The sequence below is a fragment of the Neopsephotus bourkii genome, unplaced genomic scaffold (assembly GCF_033783945.1).
Source record: "Neopsephotus bourkii isolate Nb327-2 ecotype Australia unplaced genomic scaffold, CSIRO-AGI_Nbou_v1 NB_1036, whole genome shotgun sequence".
Lineage (NCBI taxonomy): Eukaryota > Metazoa > Chordata > Aves > Psittaciformes > Psittacidae > Neopsephotus > Neopsephotus bourkii.
In genome coordinates, this window is record NW_026901525.1 from 3,361,814 (window position 1) to 3,377,908 (window position 16,095).

At 41.2% G+C, this 16,095-nt stretch overlaps 2 protein-coding genes across 3 annotated transcripts in view; both read left to right on the forward strand.

The window, feature by feature from the left end:
- Positions 1-16,095, forward strand: part of PSMB2 (proteasome 20S subunit beta 2) — a 183,517-nt gene that overhangs the window by 112,868 nt on the left and 54,554 nt on the right. The window lies entirely within an intron of this gene.
- On the forward strand, positions 502-16,092 carry CLSPN (claspin). The gene is made up of 26 exons (XM_061360596.1): positions 502-522; positions 695-868; positions 1,391-1,520; positions 2,056-2,519; positions 3,210-3,305; positions 3,658-3,747; positions 3,967-4,039; positions 4,570-4,678; positions 5,064-5,614; positions 6,366-6,557; positions 7,238-7,416; positions 7,938-8,140; positions 8,440-8,504; positions 8,888-9,093; positions 9,573-9,733; positions 9,839-10,065; positions 10,274-10,388; positions 11,109-11,190; positions 11,522-11,616; positions 12,190-12,354; positions 12,452-12,573; positions 12,812-12,939; positions 13,430-13,532; positions 14,159-14,241; positions 14,424-14,585; positions 14,788-16,092. Exons 1-26 carry the CDS (start codon positions 502-504, stop codon positions 14,899-14,901), a joined length of 4,110 nt encoding a protein of 1,369 aa, XP_061216580.1. The 3' UTR covers positions 14,902-16,092.

Sequence of the window (16,095 nt, forward strand, 5' to 3'; positions counted from 1 at the left end):
GGTCTCCTGCAATAGCACAGCACCCAATGCTGGTGTTACACTGGCTCCTGGCTGCCCTCGTGAGAGCCCTGCTCTAGAACACAGCGTAAGCTCTGAGAGGACCCCTAGACCTTCAAGGCACACACACAACCTAGTGCCATACTGGAAGAACTGCTACCACCCGGCAGACCCCAAACACACAGCCTTAGCCAAGCCCAACACCGAGACCGCCCTCAAGCGCGGCCGCCAAGACCTACCACAGCACTGTGGAACCCGCTCCCCCAACACTGACGCGGGCCCACCACAGGATGCTCTTATATGGTGCGCGGGCCTGGAACTCGAGCAGTGATTGGGCCAGGCGAAGGAGGCGGGGCTACGCGGCGAAACCTCCCAATAAAAAGGCGAGGGGTGGGGCTTGTGGGGCAGCCATTGGCTGTCTCTAGGGATAGGCGGGGTTGTTTCAGGGCGCGAAGACTCGAAGCGGGTTCGTACGCGGTTGTGTGGCGGGAGCGGGTCGGGGCGATGGCGGCGGCTCCCGCTGAGGTGAGTTCTGCCCTTCCGCTTCGGGCGGACTGATGGATAGTGGCGGCGGCGGCGGCGGCGGCGGTGGTGGTGGTGGTGGCGGCGGCGGCGGCGGCGGTGGCGGTGGCAGTGGCGGTGGCAGTGGCAGTTGTAGCTGCAACTGCAGCAGTTTATAGCTTGCCTCTGGCCTTAGGGCTCTGCTGAGGGTGGTGCCACGGAGGTCTGGGTAGGGCAGCGGGAGAGGCCGCGGCGGCAGCGGAACCTCTCTTCTCCGGCGGCACTGCACCCTCCCCGGGCTCGCCGCTCTCTTTGCAGCCTGCGCTTCCCTGCACCCCCGGCCGCTCGCCCTTCCGCCTTGCTGCCCGCGGTGCGTGCTGGGAGGGCCGTGCTCGGCCTATCCCCGCGGGCGCGGTGCATGCCGGGGTCTGCGGGGCTGTGCTCGGGGCCGCACGGGTGTTGGTGTCCGTTCTCCCCGCGTGGGTGCCTCTCCACAGCCCCTCCCGGGGCTTGGGAGCGGCCGTTCCACCACAGAAGGAGCCGGCACATGGGGCTTGGGCACCTTGTGGAGGAACCTGCCTATACAACCTCCGCAGGTGTCTTCTGGTCCCTTTTTAATTGGTTCAGGTGAAATGCAGGTGTGAGAGGATGAAGTTTGCGTTGTAATGGCTTTAAATAATCAGTGCAGGTCAGCTGGCTTGTGGGTTCTCTTTTTCCTGTGCTCAGGCTGGCCTGAAGTACTAATAAGTTGATATTTCTTGTACAATATAATGGTAATGTATGTCTGTGTAACTGTGTGTAAGGGGCTAGCCAAGGTTTTGCAATGCAGTTCAGCACCAAGAGTCATTGCTATACAAAATGAAGTAAGGAAAATCTGATTTCTGCTTTGTAGTTTCCATCAGAAGATTTGAGTTCCAACTTGCAGAAACCCCTGGACAGTGACTCTGACAGCGGACAGGGCAGCTGTGAAACAACCTCTCCTGGTCATCTCAGCAAAGGGGCAGCGTCTCCTGATGACAGAGGTCTGTAGTACTTCCATGAATTGTGCCTGGTCTTTGTTACCTTCAGTGATGCGTTTTCCAGTTTACAAATCCGTTTTCAGGATGTTATTGTGGCTTAGCCTCTAGGAACCCAAAATGCCTCTTTTGTTGCTCAGAATGTATGCTGAAGTCTGTAAATCTGTGAAAACCCTTTCTAAGGTACACAAAGGGAAATAGCAAACTGGATGTGAGTCTTCTAATTGCTTATTTCCCTTATTATTTGCTTAACCTGTGTAGCGACTGCTGGTTTTACTTGTATTTGCAAGCATTTAAGCGCATTTCAAGGCAAGTCACTGTCAGTGAAGGGTTTTCAGCTTTGCCCTTTGTTAAAGGTTAAAAACCTATGAGCAGTTTGGATCAATTATATCCTGCCCTACAGGGAGAAGGGAATTGTGAAAACTTGAGTTCAAGTGGATTTGCTCACTGATGTGTAACTTTCTGTTGAACTGGTTGTTAATTAATGTGGGGCAGTTTCCTCCCTGTAGCATGCATCGTTTCTTTTAATATGTTTTATCAGATTCAGAGGAAGAGATTTTTGTACGGAAAAAGACAAAAAGCAAGAAGGTGCTTCAGGACAGTGAGAGTGAAGATGGAGAGGATGGTGGCTCTTTTGTGCAGAATGGGACTCCAAGCGAAGACAAGGGAAATGAGGAGGAAAAAGAAAACATTACAGCCCAGAGGAACAAGAAACCCCATCGGATTCGCCAAGGCCTGTTAGACAGTGATGACAGTGACACTGGTGACCGACTGCAGGCTGAAGGCCTTGAATCAAGCAGGAGGTCTGGCTTGTCTGAGAATGAGTTGGAAGAGGAGAGACCCCTAAAATCTGGGAAAAAGTACAGAAAACATAAACCACATAAAGGGGATTTTGAAGAAGAGACAGGAAAAAATGCTGTAGGAAAATCAAGAAGAAAAAAGGAGAAGCAGAGAAGAGCTGAGTCCATTAAAAAGCTGAAAAAAGAGAAGCAGCCTAGCACAAAGGTGTGTATTTTGGCAGAAAAATCTGATTTTCTCAACTAAGTTACATTTATTACTGCATTTGGTTATATTTCAGTGTTCCAGTATTGCTGGTGTCCACATAGCTAGAGCAGGTGTGGTATCCATGGCACACCATGGGGAGCGTACCAGTTTCATCCACAAAGAAAGTGCAAACCCCAGCACTTGATAACTTAATGTCAGGCAGAAATTCTTGGAGTTCTCTGGGGGTTTGTGCTGTGCATAAACTGCTTTGATTGGTATTTCAGCTTTCTCTGTGTTCCTGGAGGAAGCTTTGGACTACTTTCAAACTGGAATTCTGCTCTGAATAAGCACCTGGTTGGGAGGTTGCATATTGTTGCTATTTATGAAATGCATATTGCAAGTGTTAATTTATTCTCTGAGCCATTTTGGTCTTCAGTCATTATTGAAGTTCCCTATTTACCATACATATAGGGAATACTGCTCCAGTAGTGAGTATAACTGGCTTCCATGGCACATGAGATGCTGGATTAAACATGACATGTGCTTTTTCTAATCTCTTCCATCAAGACCTTTTGAGAATCAAACTAATGTTAAAGAACTGAAAGGGATCTTCTGAAATTAATTGTGTAAATATTTTATTCTTACGACAAGCATGTAGATGGTGGTGAGTGGTATCCTTTAAATGACAGTGGATGTCTTCTTGATGACAAGGAGCTCTTTGATAACGGCTTAGAGGAGGAAAACGAGGATGAAGAGTCAATAGAATCAATACGGGCAGCAGTGAAAAACAAAGTGAAAAAATACAAGGTAACATTTGCTAGTGATTCAAGATTATTGGTTATTAGTCTTGTACCTGAGCATGTGCTAAAACTTTTTGGCAATGGTGGGCTTCTACTGGTGTGACAGAGGAGAGAATAGTCTGTTGCTTTTTGTCCTTTGAGACATGTTGTCTTGGAAAGTCATAAAGATAATGCTATAGCAGGAGCTTTGGAAATCTGCCATAAGTGTTATGTGGGATTTGTTTTGGTTTATGAGAATACTTGCTGGGTTTGCTGACCAGTGATGATCTAGTACAATTATTTCTTGCTTGTGACTTGTTTGCCTTTGGTAGTGCCTGTGTATCTAGACAACTGAATCAATCCCTTTTTACGCACTGTAGAACAAAGAACGGTTTCCTGAGGATGAAAGCTACAAACACGTATTTGATGATGAAGATGAGGTACCTGTAGAAAAAGAGCCAAAAAAGAAGGTGAAGTAGTCCTCTTTTTAGAGCTGTCCATTGTTGTAGTGACTCAAATGTGTTTTGTATGTGCACTGCCCAATGGTTTTGTTGATGGCTGGTTTTAATCTTCCTTTTTTTTTTTTTTTTAACTGGATGCTTTATTCTGACTCCTTTCTCTTTGAAAGGGAAAATAAACTTAGTCCCATATTTTCTTTTTCTGACTTTAGAAGCTTTTCTTTCTTTAAGGAACGGAAAGCAGCAAGGTTGAGTAAAGAAGCCATTAAGCAACTGCATAGTGAGTCCCAACGGCTTATTAGAGGTAAAACTTTTTGTATGGAGAGGAGTGTAAACTATTAAAACTGGGAGGCATTGAAAGAATTTACTTTAAAGATTAGAAACTTCTTTTACCTAGCATGAGTTATTTAGGATTGAAGGGGGCAAGGACCCTATTTTCATTCAAGGGTCTGTTAAAAGGTGTCTTTGTAACTAATGAAAACATAGAATTGTACAAACACTTGGACCTGTCAATTTGTGTAGAGGTAATGCAATATTTAGGGCTTGATAGGCACGCAGTAAAATTAAAACTGGTCTTGCCATCCTGATACCAACATCACAGTTAATTTGCTAATGAACCCATGGACATGTTGCATGTTTGGTTTTCTAGGCTGTTGCTATTGGGACCCCTTCCCAAACAGTAGTGTTTGCTGGATTCAAGTTTAAACTGTGCTGTTTGTGCCTAGTAGATGTCTCTACTGCAAAATGTTTGTAATGCTGCTTTGAATTTCAGAGATATCGAATAAATGCATTTTATGATGTTTTAAATGTTCTTTCACCTCCTCTCTCTGGTAGAATCATCGGTGTCTCTCCCATATCATGTGCCTGAGGCCAAAAGTGTTCATGACTTCTTCAAGCGTAGACCTCGACCAGTATGTCAAGGAAATGCCATGGCATTACTGAAGTAAGGACTTAAACCTTCCTCATATCTTTTCATAAATTTTGATGCTAACCAGACTTCTGTGTGCCAGAGGTGTTGTACAGACTTACACACCCGGAAATTAGGAGTATGTCACTATTAACATAAGGCAATACTCCTCTCTTAATACAGTTGTACTACTAAAGTAGTCAGGGTATAGTAGTAACTCCAGATGAAGTAACATGCTCATGCAAAGTTACTTTAATGTGGTTCAGACTGAGCCCCATCATTTTACTTGGACTCTTTCTTCTTTTGAGTAATGCGTAGTAAAATATTTAAGTTACTATAGTCACTAAATCTCTTGGGGAATTTTGTACTGTGATAGTTTAACTAACCAATACAACCCATGGGTGATTAATTTTTTTGCTAGGTCTGCTAAATACGAGCTATCCCTAAATGAAGAGCCTGCAGACAGTAAGAACTTCAGCACAGATTGCAAAGATGGGCAGATAGAAAGTGATCAATCAGCAGCTAATGAACCAGAAACAATTCTTGGCAAAGATGTTGGTGTTACTGTCACCAAGCCTCTTGTTGATGTAGGGAAGAACTTGACAGAAGACTGTGCTGAAAAACCCCAGCAGGACAGTGACAATTGTCACACAGTTGGGGCTGCAACAACTGATAATACAGAAGAACAGCACTCTGACTTTGTAAGCACTGATCCTCATGAACAAAAAGAGAATGAAGTACCTTTAGCAGCTGATGGAGCTGCCCTTGAGCAAAGAGGTGAAACAGCACCAGACGTACAATGTGAAAAAAGCAATAAACAGGAGGAGCCTGGAGTGGTGGCACAGCCTGAAAAAGTAAGGAAGTCCAAGTTGGATAAACTTCGTGAGCTGGGAATAGACCTGTCCATCAAGCCAAGAATCAACTCTGGCAATGAATCCTTTATAAACCTGGATGAATCTGATTCAAGTAAAGGTATTGCTTTTATTGTTGCAATTCTATCTCATCTGTCCAAGTAGGCAGAGCTAATCTGACTTTAACTAGGAAATCTGATTATTTTTTTTCAGGCCTGATCTCTGTCCTGTTTAGGTGATAGGACAGTCAGGCATGTTCACTTACTACTGTGGATTCTTTGCTTAATGTTGGTATCCCTTTTCTTCCAGCTGATGCTTAAAAGGGAAGTTGTGAGTCTCTAATACTTGAAAGCTTGAAGGACTGCTCAGAGATAACTATTTAATGAATGGTTTATTTCCATGTCTCCACCATGAATTATGTTGGCACTTAAAGCACATGGAAACATATTTTCAAATGAATTCAAAATGCAACATGCAGTAATTATCTGGAAAGAAAAACTGGCCTGTGTTCCAGAGTGTTTACCACTGACTTTTTCAGCCATGAGTCTGGTTTTAGATACTTGTGTTAACAGAAATTTAGGACTGGAAGTGAATTGGTCTCGTGGATAAGCCATGGTTAATGGTAAGGTAATTTAATATTAGCTAATAGCAATTAAGTACAAGTTACAGTAGAAATATTCTGTAATGGTTTATTGGTTTGGTAGTCAAATAGAATGGGTTTGCAAATATTTTAATAAAGAATTGGAGCTTTAACCAACTTCCTTTGGGGGGTGGGAATCTCTAGGCATACTCCTGACACATTAATACTCAGTGCTTTTAAATGCTATAAAATGAATTGAATTTCCATTTTAAAGTTTAATATGTATTTAAAGATTTGGAAGCCTTGAAAGCACGTTTCTTGAAGCACACTCTTCAGACATCAAAATCCAAAGTTGAACGGACCATAAACATGAGCATTATCCGTAAGGAGATTACATCTGAAGGAAAGGAGGAGCTCAAGGCAGATGTGGTCCCAGCAGTGTTAGCAGCAGAGAGCCTGGATGAAACAGTCCACACCAAGCCAGGTTGGTGAGGGAAAAGTGATGATGATTGAATTGGCAAACTGTCTTCACACACACAATTACTTCTCCCTTTTCCAGTGCTGCCCTATGAAATACAAGTGAAGGGATCTTCATCTGTGAAATTAGGATGTTCTCCCTAATGGGTAGCCCTGTTCTAAGGAAGAATCTTGAATAGACCTCTTAATTAACTGACCGAATCAGTACTCAGACTTTTGAACTATTACCATTTATTAGATCTCATACTTATTTCTGTTTCTAATAGAATTGTGTGTGTTTGCAAACAGAATTTGCACGTGACTCTTGCATAGTATCAATTGAAATAAATAGCTTGCTTGACTGGCTTTATGAGCACATGCTATTTTTAGCTGCTCTTATTTCCTGTGCTGTAGCGCATCTGCCCATGGCAACTGGGTGCTCTTGTTCCCAAAAGAGACAGTGGAGAGTAGGATTCTGTTTGCAGTGTGCTGCACTAGTGGAATTTAGGGATAATGAGGAATCTTGATAATTCATGAGCTCACTTGAAGCTGCTCCAGCTCCTACAGCTGCCAGATCAATTCATAAAAACATTTAAACCGAAGTAGCTTTTCCCTTTTCATGCATGTAATTACACTTGATTTGGATGCTGGAAGGCAGTGAGGTTAAGGTTGTATGTCTAATGGGTTCATTTATTCACTTCTGTCCAGGTGAAAAGCTCCAAGCACTGAAGGCTAAACTCCAGGAGGCCATGAAACTCCGCAGGACTGAGGAACGCCAGAAGCGGCAGGCGTTGTTTAAACTGGATAATGAGGAGATGTTGGAGGAAGAAGAGGAGGAGGAGGAAGAGATGACAGATGAGTCTGAAGAGGAAGAAGGCGATCATGAGGTCTGTAGGCAACGTTTTTACAAGAACATACGGCTTCTTGATTCTGCTGCCTCCCTCCAGTGAAGTGAGACTAAGTTAGTAACAGGGGAAATTGCCAAGAGTGTTTCCTGGAAGCTGAAACGTTGCTGTAGTTGGCATGTTTAGGGCTTGGATTGCCTAAAACTGAATTTATTCATATTTTCTTTTCATATTTACTTGCTTAAACACTACCACAACCAAATATAAGTGCATAAAAGGTTCTTTCTCTTCTTATATATCCTTGGCTCATTGCTAGCAGGGGATAATCTGAGGTCACCTGCCCAATCTGGCATAGCATTTACCTTGGCCTTTCCTTCTGAAAAAGGATCAGAATAGCTTGGCTGTTTTAAGTACCTCTGTGTCAGCTGAGTGGAATAGGTCCATGTAAGAACTGTGAGTGTTGCTCAGCTTCATCCTCTGTGTATTAAAATGCTTTCTTGAAACGAATGCAAGGAAACTGACAGATCAAAAAGCCTCTGCTGTGTTTGGGGGATGTTTTTTAGAATGTGGAATTTCTGCTTGGTGAAGCGGAGGAGGATATTGAAGATACAGAAGAGAAACATGTTGAAGACTGTGATAAAGAAACTGACAAAGAATCAATCGATGGTGAAAAGCTGGAGAAATCTGTGCACGGCGATTCTGTTTTCAAACCACCTTCAACAGAGTCTACATTGATGCTTTTTAAGGACAGCTCCTCAAAAATGGGGTAAATAAACCAGGCTTTAAAAATGCTGCCCGAGCAATCTAAAATTTACAGTGAAAATACACAGATATTCTTAAGGGACTTTTTATAGGTATTTGCTGGGTTGTTCCAGTAGTTATATGTGCGTTCATATATATTTGCTTTAAAAAACATAATGGCTGTAACTTGTTCAGTGGAATAATTGAACCATACTAGATGCTAGATGTATTTGTGTATTACCTTGTTTTTTGCAATTAGCTTTGACAGACAATCATGTTCATCTTGTATATACTGACAAATCCATGTTATATAATGAATTGCAGGTATTCTCTTCCTGATGAGAAACTTGAAATGGAAGAAGCTGCAGACAAAGGACCTACCAAGTTAGGTAAAGTAGAACTATTTTGGTAACTAGCACTTTTTTCTTTCATATGGCACACACAGAAGCTTCTCTTTGAGATGGAATTTATGTCTTTGTTATTTCATCACTTGTATGGTTATACAGGATGGTTCTAAAAGTTTAGACTGGCAAAAAAATGGGAGGGCTTGAAAAAACTAGAGGAGAATAAAGTTCAGAATAATACTGGAAAACACAGAAACAGGAATGAATAGGATGAAATTCAGTAAAAAGTGTAATATGCATCCTTTGAAGAAAATATCCAACATGAGCACAAAAGTGAACTTTTAGCAAGGTGTCAGTGTTGCAAAATAGTATCTTGAGGTTTTACTGGATCACAAAAGTTAAGCACTGTATTAATACTTCTTTTCCAGAGGATGATGATTCCTTTTCCCTACCAACACCAGCAAAAGAGAATAGCCATAACAGCAGCTTTGAGTTTATTGGCTCCATGATTCCATCGTATCAGCCCTGTAACAAACAGGCATCACGTGGAGGGAGCTTCTTATCTGCAGCAGGAGGTTTCAGGTCACCTTCCCCAGGTTTTTTCAAAACGAGCTTTATCAGCTCTGCTTCCAAGGTAAGCTTCTGAGGCCTATTCCTGTCATATATTTACTCAGTGGGTAGTGAATAAATGTATTTTATTGTGCCTGTCGGATCTATCAAAGAAAATAATACCAGAAGGCACTACCTAGCCAAATACTCTTGTGAGTAAGGTTTCAGAAAAGCAAACTGTTCCTGGACTTTAAAGTATCTCTGCACTGGAAAGGATAAAAGTGACATTATAGAAACTTATGTTCTAAAACATCAAAGGAAAGATGATGCTGTAATCTGGTTTTTATATCTAAAATATGTACATTGTAAATAGGCTTTTTTAAGCAAATTTACATGGACTGCACAACAGTGAACTCCTATGATTTATCAGAGCAGTCTGGACATACCTGATTCCTGCCTGGTGTTAATCCTTTAAAATACTTTAAATGTTTTATCCCATTTTTGCTTTTGAATTCTAGGCTCGCAAGACAAATGACTTGTATATTTGTGTATTCCTTTGACTAGAGCTCAGGAAAGACGTCTGAGCCTTCTCTTCCCATAGAAGATTCCCAGGATCTGTATAATGCCTCTCCTGAGCCAAAGAGTTTATTTCCAGGGGCAGGGGAGTCACAGTTCCAGTTTTCTTTGGAAGATGACACTCAGAGCCAGCTGCTTGATGCAGATGGGTAAGTAATAGGTGTAAAGCATAGCGTTTTGTGCCCTTTAACGTATAACATAGAAATAAGACATACAGACCAGCAGGATCTTTCTAACTACAGCCTTTCTTTCAGGTTTTTGAATGTTGGACAACATAGGAATAAATACCAGTCTTCCAAGCATCAGCTGCCTCTGGCTAGTATGGATGAGAATGCGATGGATGCCAATATGGATGAATTACTGGATTTGTGTTCTGGAAAGTTTAGCAGTCAGGCTGAACACGTGCCAAATACCAGCAGCAACAAAAAGCAGAACATGGAAGAATTGCTCAATCTTTGTTCAGGAAAATTCGTGTCTCAGAGTAAGTCTTGAGTTTTGTTTTCAGCTTTGCTGATTGCTTGATCTATAAGCTTTATGAGAAGGGACTAAGGCCGCATGTGGGACTCCTGAGAGCATTAACACTTACTCCTCTTTGTGGGACCATGCTGTTATTTCTAGGACGCTCTCTGACATTGGAAGAGTTAGAAGTATATCTGTCTGATAAGTTGCTATCTTATTACTTTCTGTAGCAGGTTCCCCAACATGGGCATCATCAGTATCTTCCAAGGCAGAAAAAGACAGTGACATAGAAGATCCAATGGCAGAAGCTCTAGCACTTTGTTCAGGCTCGTTTCCCACAGACAGGTTAGCATTGTTCTTCCTAAAATCCACAAAAGCTTGTTAGGGGTACTTGTCTCATTTCACTCTTAATGTGTTTTCATGTTCAACTTCAAACTGCTGTAAGCAAAAATGTAGTCTGTTTTGAAGGTGAAGGGGAGGAATAGTGCAAATTCCTCAAGAATCACTCTCTAAATTGGCAGCATGTACCATTTCCCACAGCTACTGTGAAGGGAAGTTCTGCTTTGCCTTTCACTGATAGCGAAAAGTGTTGAATAACATTCTTCAAACTGAGAAAACGTTGTTAGAAAGTAGGACTTTTGGTTTCTGTTCTGGGCTGTTGCCAAGCTGCTGGAACCATAACCAAATCTAAGTTGGATACTTGCATTTTTTTCCCACTGATAAACCAGAAAGGTGTATGGCTGCCTAACAAAAGAATAATGGGGCTTAACAAATGGGAATTCTAGAGGGATGGAAGAGGAATTTTAGAGGGGGACAAACTCATAAATTAGTACTTGTCCCATGGTTCCTGCAAGTGAAGACCTGAGGTCTTAAAACATCAGTTCTAGTGGGGATTTGGGGCACTTAAAGCTAAATGCTGTTGAGAGACTGTAGCTCTTTGAGCACTCGCAGGTAATTGCCTGACAGCAGCTGTTGTAGTGGTTGAAACTTTGCCTTGAATGATTGCTAAGCCATCATTGGAGGTGAAATGAAAATGTGTATTTCTTTCTTTTACTTTTCCCTTAGGGAAGAGCAAGATGAAGAAGAGCAAGAAGAACTCGGTGGCTTTCAGCTTTTAACAGATGACGAGGCGTTTGAAAGTGAAGAGGTATGAACCGATGGAGCAAGGCAAGCTGCTGCAGCATTCTGCCTAAGAGAATTTCATTTATCTCCTTAGTGGTTTTAATTATAACCATCAATACAAAGTATTGATACTTCCATATAAAGCAACTGAGGGTATTTTAAGACCAATATTTGGATCATTTTGAAAGTCTTCTTAATATTATGGTATTACTGGATAAAGCATTGTAGCATAGCAAATCCTCTCAAAAATCTCTGCTGGTTTAGTCTATGTTATTGATTGAAGAGCAAAAGAAGCTGGTGTTATAAAGCAGTCCACTTTCAGAAATCTGTTAATTCCTGAAAACTCTCTTTGACAGGATGAAAAAAGTGGAGACAGTGATGGTGAAGCAGCAGAAACGAGTGATGAAGAAGAGCAATTGCTGAGACATAGAAACAGCTTGAAGAAAAAACTGTAAATCTTTTGGTATCTTAATTGCCAGACAGAATAGAACATTAATAGAACTAGGAATCTAGTCTGTAATTACTCCATCCTCAGCATTAGTAGCTAATGATTGTGTTGTCTGTGACTGCTGTTTTTTTGCTTTGGTGCTGTTGCATTGAATGAGTTTAACTCTGTTGCAGGTGTGTTATGGAGGATTTCCATTCTAGTTCTCATTATAGATGGAAATCAAAAGACAACAGTAAAAGCAGTGCATCTTTTATTTTTTTTTTTTTTGACCAGGAAAAGGGATGCAAGAGTACTGCTGTCATTCCTCATATCTTAAGATATTTATTTGTTCTAGTAAGTAAAACATGTAGTTGGCAGCTACTGCTATCCCATTTGGTAGGCAACTGGCAAGGAATGTGGTGATGATAACTTGGAGTGCTGCATGTTGGCAGGCTGTGCACGTTAGACGTTCAAGAACTAAAGTAATTTCTCATTTAGGATATGTTTGGTTTATGTCAGAAGATAAATCTTGCTTTCAGAAGGTCTGTGTGATGACTGTTGGTCTACTGAACTAACTCTCTTAATGTTCTTTTATAGAAGACTGCAGGAATTCATGGAAGATGAGGCAGAGCTGTCGGGGAGTGATGTGGGAAGTGAGGATGAATATGATGGTGAAGACCTCAATGAATACGAAGAAGAGGTTATTGATGAGGAACTCCCTAATGAAGAGGAATTAGAAAACCAAGTACAGAAATTACACATGTCAGTGATGGTATTAGCATATATTTTTGTGTGGAGTCACGGATGGCTCTTGGATTATCATCTGGATTAACCTCCTCCCTTTCTTTGGTGTTGACAGGAAGGCAGTGCTAGATGATGACAAGCGTCAGTTACGCCTGTACCAGGAAAGATACCTCATTGATGGTGACCTGCATAGTGATGGCCCTGGCAGGATAAGGAGATTCAGATGGAAAAACATAGGTGCCTTTCTAATCCATAGTTAATAGAGGGGGGTGAAGGATTGGGAAGAGTGTGTGTGTAGATGAAATAGCTCTCAGTATTCCTCCAGAAGTAAATAAGGTCTTTCAGAAATGAACGGAGGGGAGAATGTCTGGTTTTGGTTTGGTTTTTTTGTGTGTGTGTGTGTGTGTGTGTGTTTTTACATATTTTACGCCTTTTTTAAATTAATGGGTTTGGTTTGTCTTTTTTCTTTGTCCAGATTATGCTTCACAGATTGACTTGTTCCAGAGAGACTCAGATAATGATGAGGAAAATGAACAACTTGATGACACAGAAGTGAAATGGAGGAAAGAGCGATTTGAACGAGAACAGTGGCTTCGTGAGCAGGTATTAATTACTTTCAAGAAAGGCATCTTGCTTAGTGTTTGTACCATAGCTAGATGTGAAATTGCTAGCTCCTCAAGTTTAAACTAGAAACAATACCGTTCCTAAATCTATCTTTGAATTCATTGTGAATTCTACTCTTCTACAAGTATTGTACAAAGAGAAACTAATTCAGAAGGGAGAGGCTAAACAAATATGCTCTGAAACAAGCCAGCTTCAAAGCTGGACTAAATCTGCTCTCTGCTGCTTCAGGTTTTGGAAGTTTCAGTATTAGGTCAGATTCATCAGCTGAATGTGATGCTACAGGTTTGCTGTTTGTGAATAGACTGAGATGATAAAGTATCTAGGAAATTGCAATACATTTTTACAGTAAGAAGTAAATAAAAATGAGTATATATGATGAGAAGATTTGGTCTACTTAAAATATCAAATGAAATGCTTGCTCTTAAGATGAACTTCTACAACTTTACAAAGTGTTTTCTCTCTGCTGCAGAAAGAAAAAAATAACGAGCAGGAGGAAGAGGAAGAAATAGGTGAAGACAGCCAATTCATGAAGCTAGCCAAAAAAGTAACTTCTAAGTCCCTACAGAAGAAAGGTAAACTTACTTTTTATTGAAGTGGCAATCAAGAGAAAAAGTTCAAACTTTCAGTCAGCACTTGCGGTCTCCAGGGATCAGGAAACTCACATCTAGTTTTCTTGTACCAGTCCAAGCTCAAATATTCCAGAACTAGAAAAGCTGAAGGTATAAAAGTATTGAAAATTTGCAGCTGTAAGGTGGGTGATAATTGTATACATTTACATCATAAAATATGGTTTCTTCTTGAAACAAATGCTGTAGAATGCAAATACATCTCTGTTTAGTCTTTTAGTCTTCCCTTGCTTGCCTTTAAGTTGCAGAGAAGTGGGCTATTAGTGACATACAGCCTAGCAGTTTCTCCAAATACCTGTGACTTAAGGAAACGCTATGTAATGCAGTAAAAGCAAATTTAAGTTTTCCTTGATTGTGGCAAAAACATGACTCAAGAGAAAAGCTGTTTCCAGACCAAATTTTCCCTTATGACTGATAGAACTAATTGCCAGTCATCTGTTGTATGGCTCACAGTATAATTTGATGTAAATTCCCACACACATTTGCTGTCTGTTGTCAATTTTTCAGTTTAATATAAAACCACAGCCTTTCAAATAAGTTCAGAACCTGACATTTCCCTCTGTCTCTCTTAGCAAGCCCAGCAGTAGTGGCACAAGACACAACACTATTACCCAGGAACCCCTTTGAAGCATTCAGACCAGCCAGCGACGTACAGGTTGGTGATGGCTTTGCAAAATGGTATTTCCAAACCACATCTGTAGAACACAGCAGTCAGCTGCCCCTAGGTTCTGGTCATTTCTGGCTTGCATAGTAGGGAGTAGTTTTTCTATGAAGAGTAGCCTCCTAGTAACTTTTGCTCATGTGAGTGGTTTAACACAGCATTTCTCTGTTCTTCAGATAAAAAGCGGGTCTCTCTTGAACAGACCTAAAGCTGTCCTTGAGAAACTAGCAGCAATGTCAGAACTTAATCCAAATGCACCTCGAAATTCAAGGAATTTTGTCTTTCATACGCTTTCCCCAGAGAAGAGTGAAGAGGCAAAGGAGAAATCCAAACTTCAGGTAAAGATCGGTGTGGAATGTGCTGCCGGTTGTGTAGATCACCTGAATGTACAAGCACAAAGCACTGCCAACCCATTGAGAGCATTGGTGTTTTAAATATTCTGTCTGATTTCCTAGCGTGTGCCTTCACACCAAATGATTCTCTCATAATTCAGAATCTAAACGTTGAGGATTTTATTTATCCCAATCTATCTTATTGCAGGTGAAGAAAAGAGCTCCTTCTGCAGTAATAACACCTCTGGCCAAACGGTCTAGGGTGGACAGCACAGAGGAAACAAGTCAAAGCCGAAGCATATTCCAGTACTTGGAGAGCTGAGTATGTCTGCTTAGGGCCAGAGGTTGTATCTGGTCTCTTTGCCAGCTGTGGTTTGTTTTGCAGATCTGCCAGCAGCCATCAGGAAGGTAAACAAGTTGCTGTATGCTCTTGAGCTGTCACTTAGTTCACAAGTTCCAGTTATTTCCAGGGAATGGTCTTGTTTATTCCCTTTTTAATCCGTCCTCTGTGGCAAATGAGAGCACAAAATCCGTGGCTGGCCTGGAGTGAAATGCTAACTTGGTCTTTCCCAAGCATTAAGGAGACTTTTACACTACTTTATACTGTCCTCACAATCTCACACGTGTCAGTGGTATAAGTTCCATCTGAAATTACCATTTGTATGGCAGGTATGATGCAGAAATGCTCCTGTTTGCTTAAAGCACAGATGAAGGAGGTATTTCTGCAATTTGGGGTAAGAAAAAGCAGTGTTAACTGTGGCAGCATGTATGTTGTTTACACTTGCAGTATGAAGCTGCCTATGGCTTCCTCCAGTGTCTTATTTTCTCTAATGCTAAGCATTTATTAGCTTGATGTTTTAAGAAGCACTAATTTATATTTGAAATGTATACTTTTAAAAAAGGTCCCACTCTTTTATGAGGCAGTTTAATAATGAGTTCTTTCCAAGTTTTTATTCCTGTTTATATTCATACACATGTTTGTATGTGTGGGGAGAGGGAAGAATGTGAATAATGTGGGAGAGGAAAAGGAGGTATGTTGGGGGGGGGTATTTTCTTGGGGGGGATCTGTTTGGTTTGTTTTGCCCAACTGAAGGCTCTTAAATCATCCATTCCTGCTGCACTCCAAGAGAAATCATCCATTTCTGAACAGCTACAGCACGGCCCTCTCTTGAATGAGGAAATTAGATAAGGACCCATCCACAGCTATTCTAAAGAAGAAAGAAACCTGAGACAGAATATAAAGCATTTCTGACCTTTCTGATTACATACTGAATGTGTTAAAGTAGGGACCAGATTAATAGTAATAGTCCTCTATGTCAGACTAAACATCTTTAGGACTTGATGTCACAAACTGAGGTTGGTGACTGTTGCATAAGTAACTTGAACTGTAAATTTTGTACCATCATACACCTGGTGTGCTCCATGTAAAATATCTTACTGTATATTATGTTTATAAAGAATTATGGTACAAACTGGAGTGCAACTTTACAATAAAACCTGGTTTTAATTTTGATTG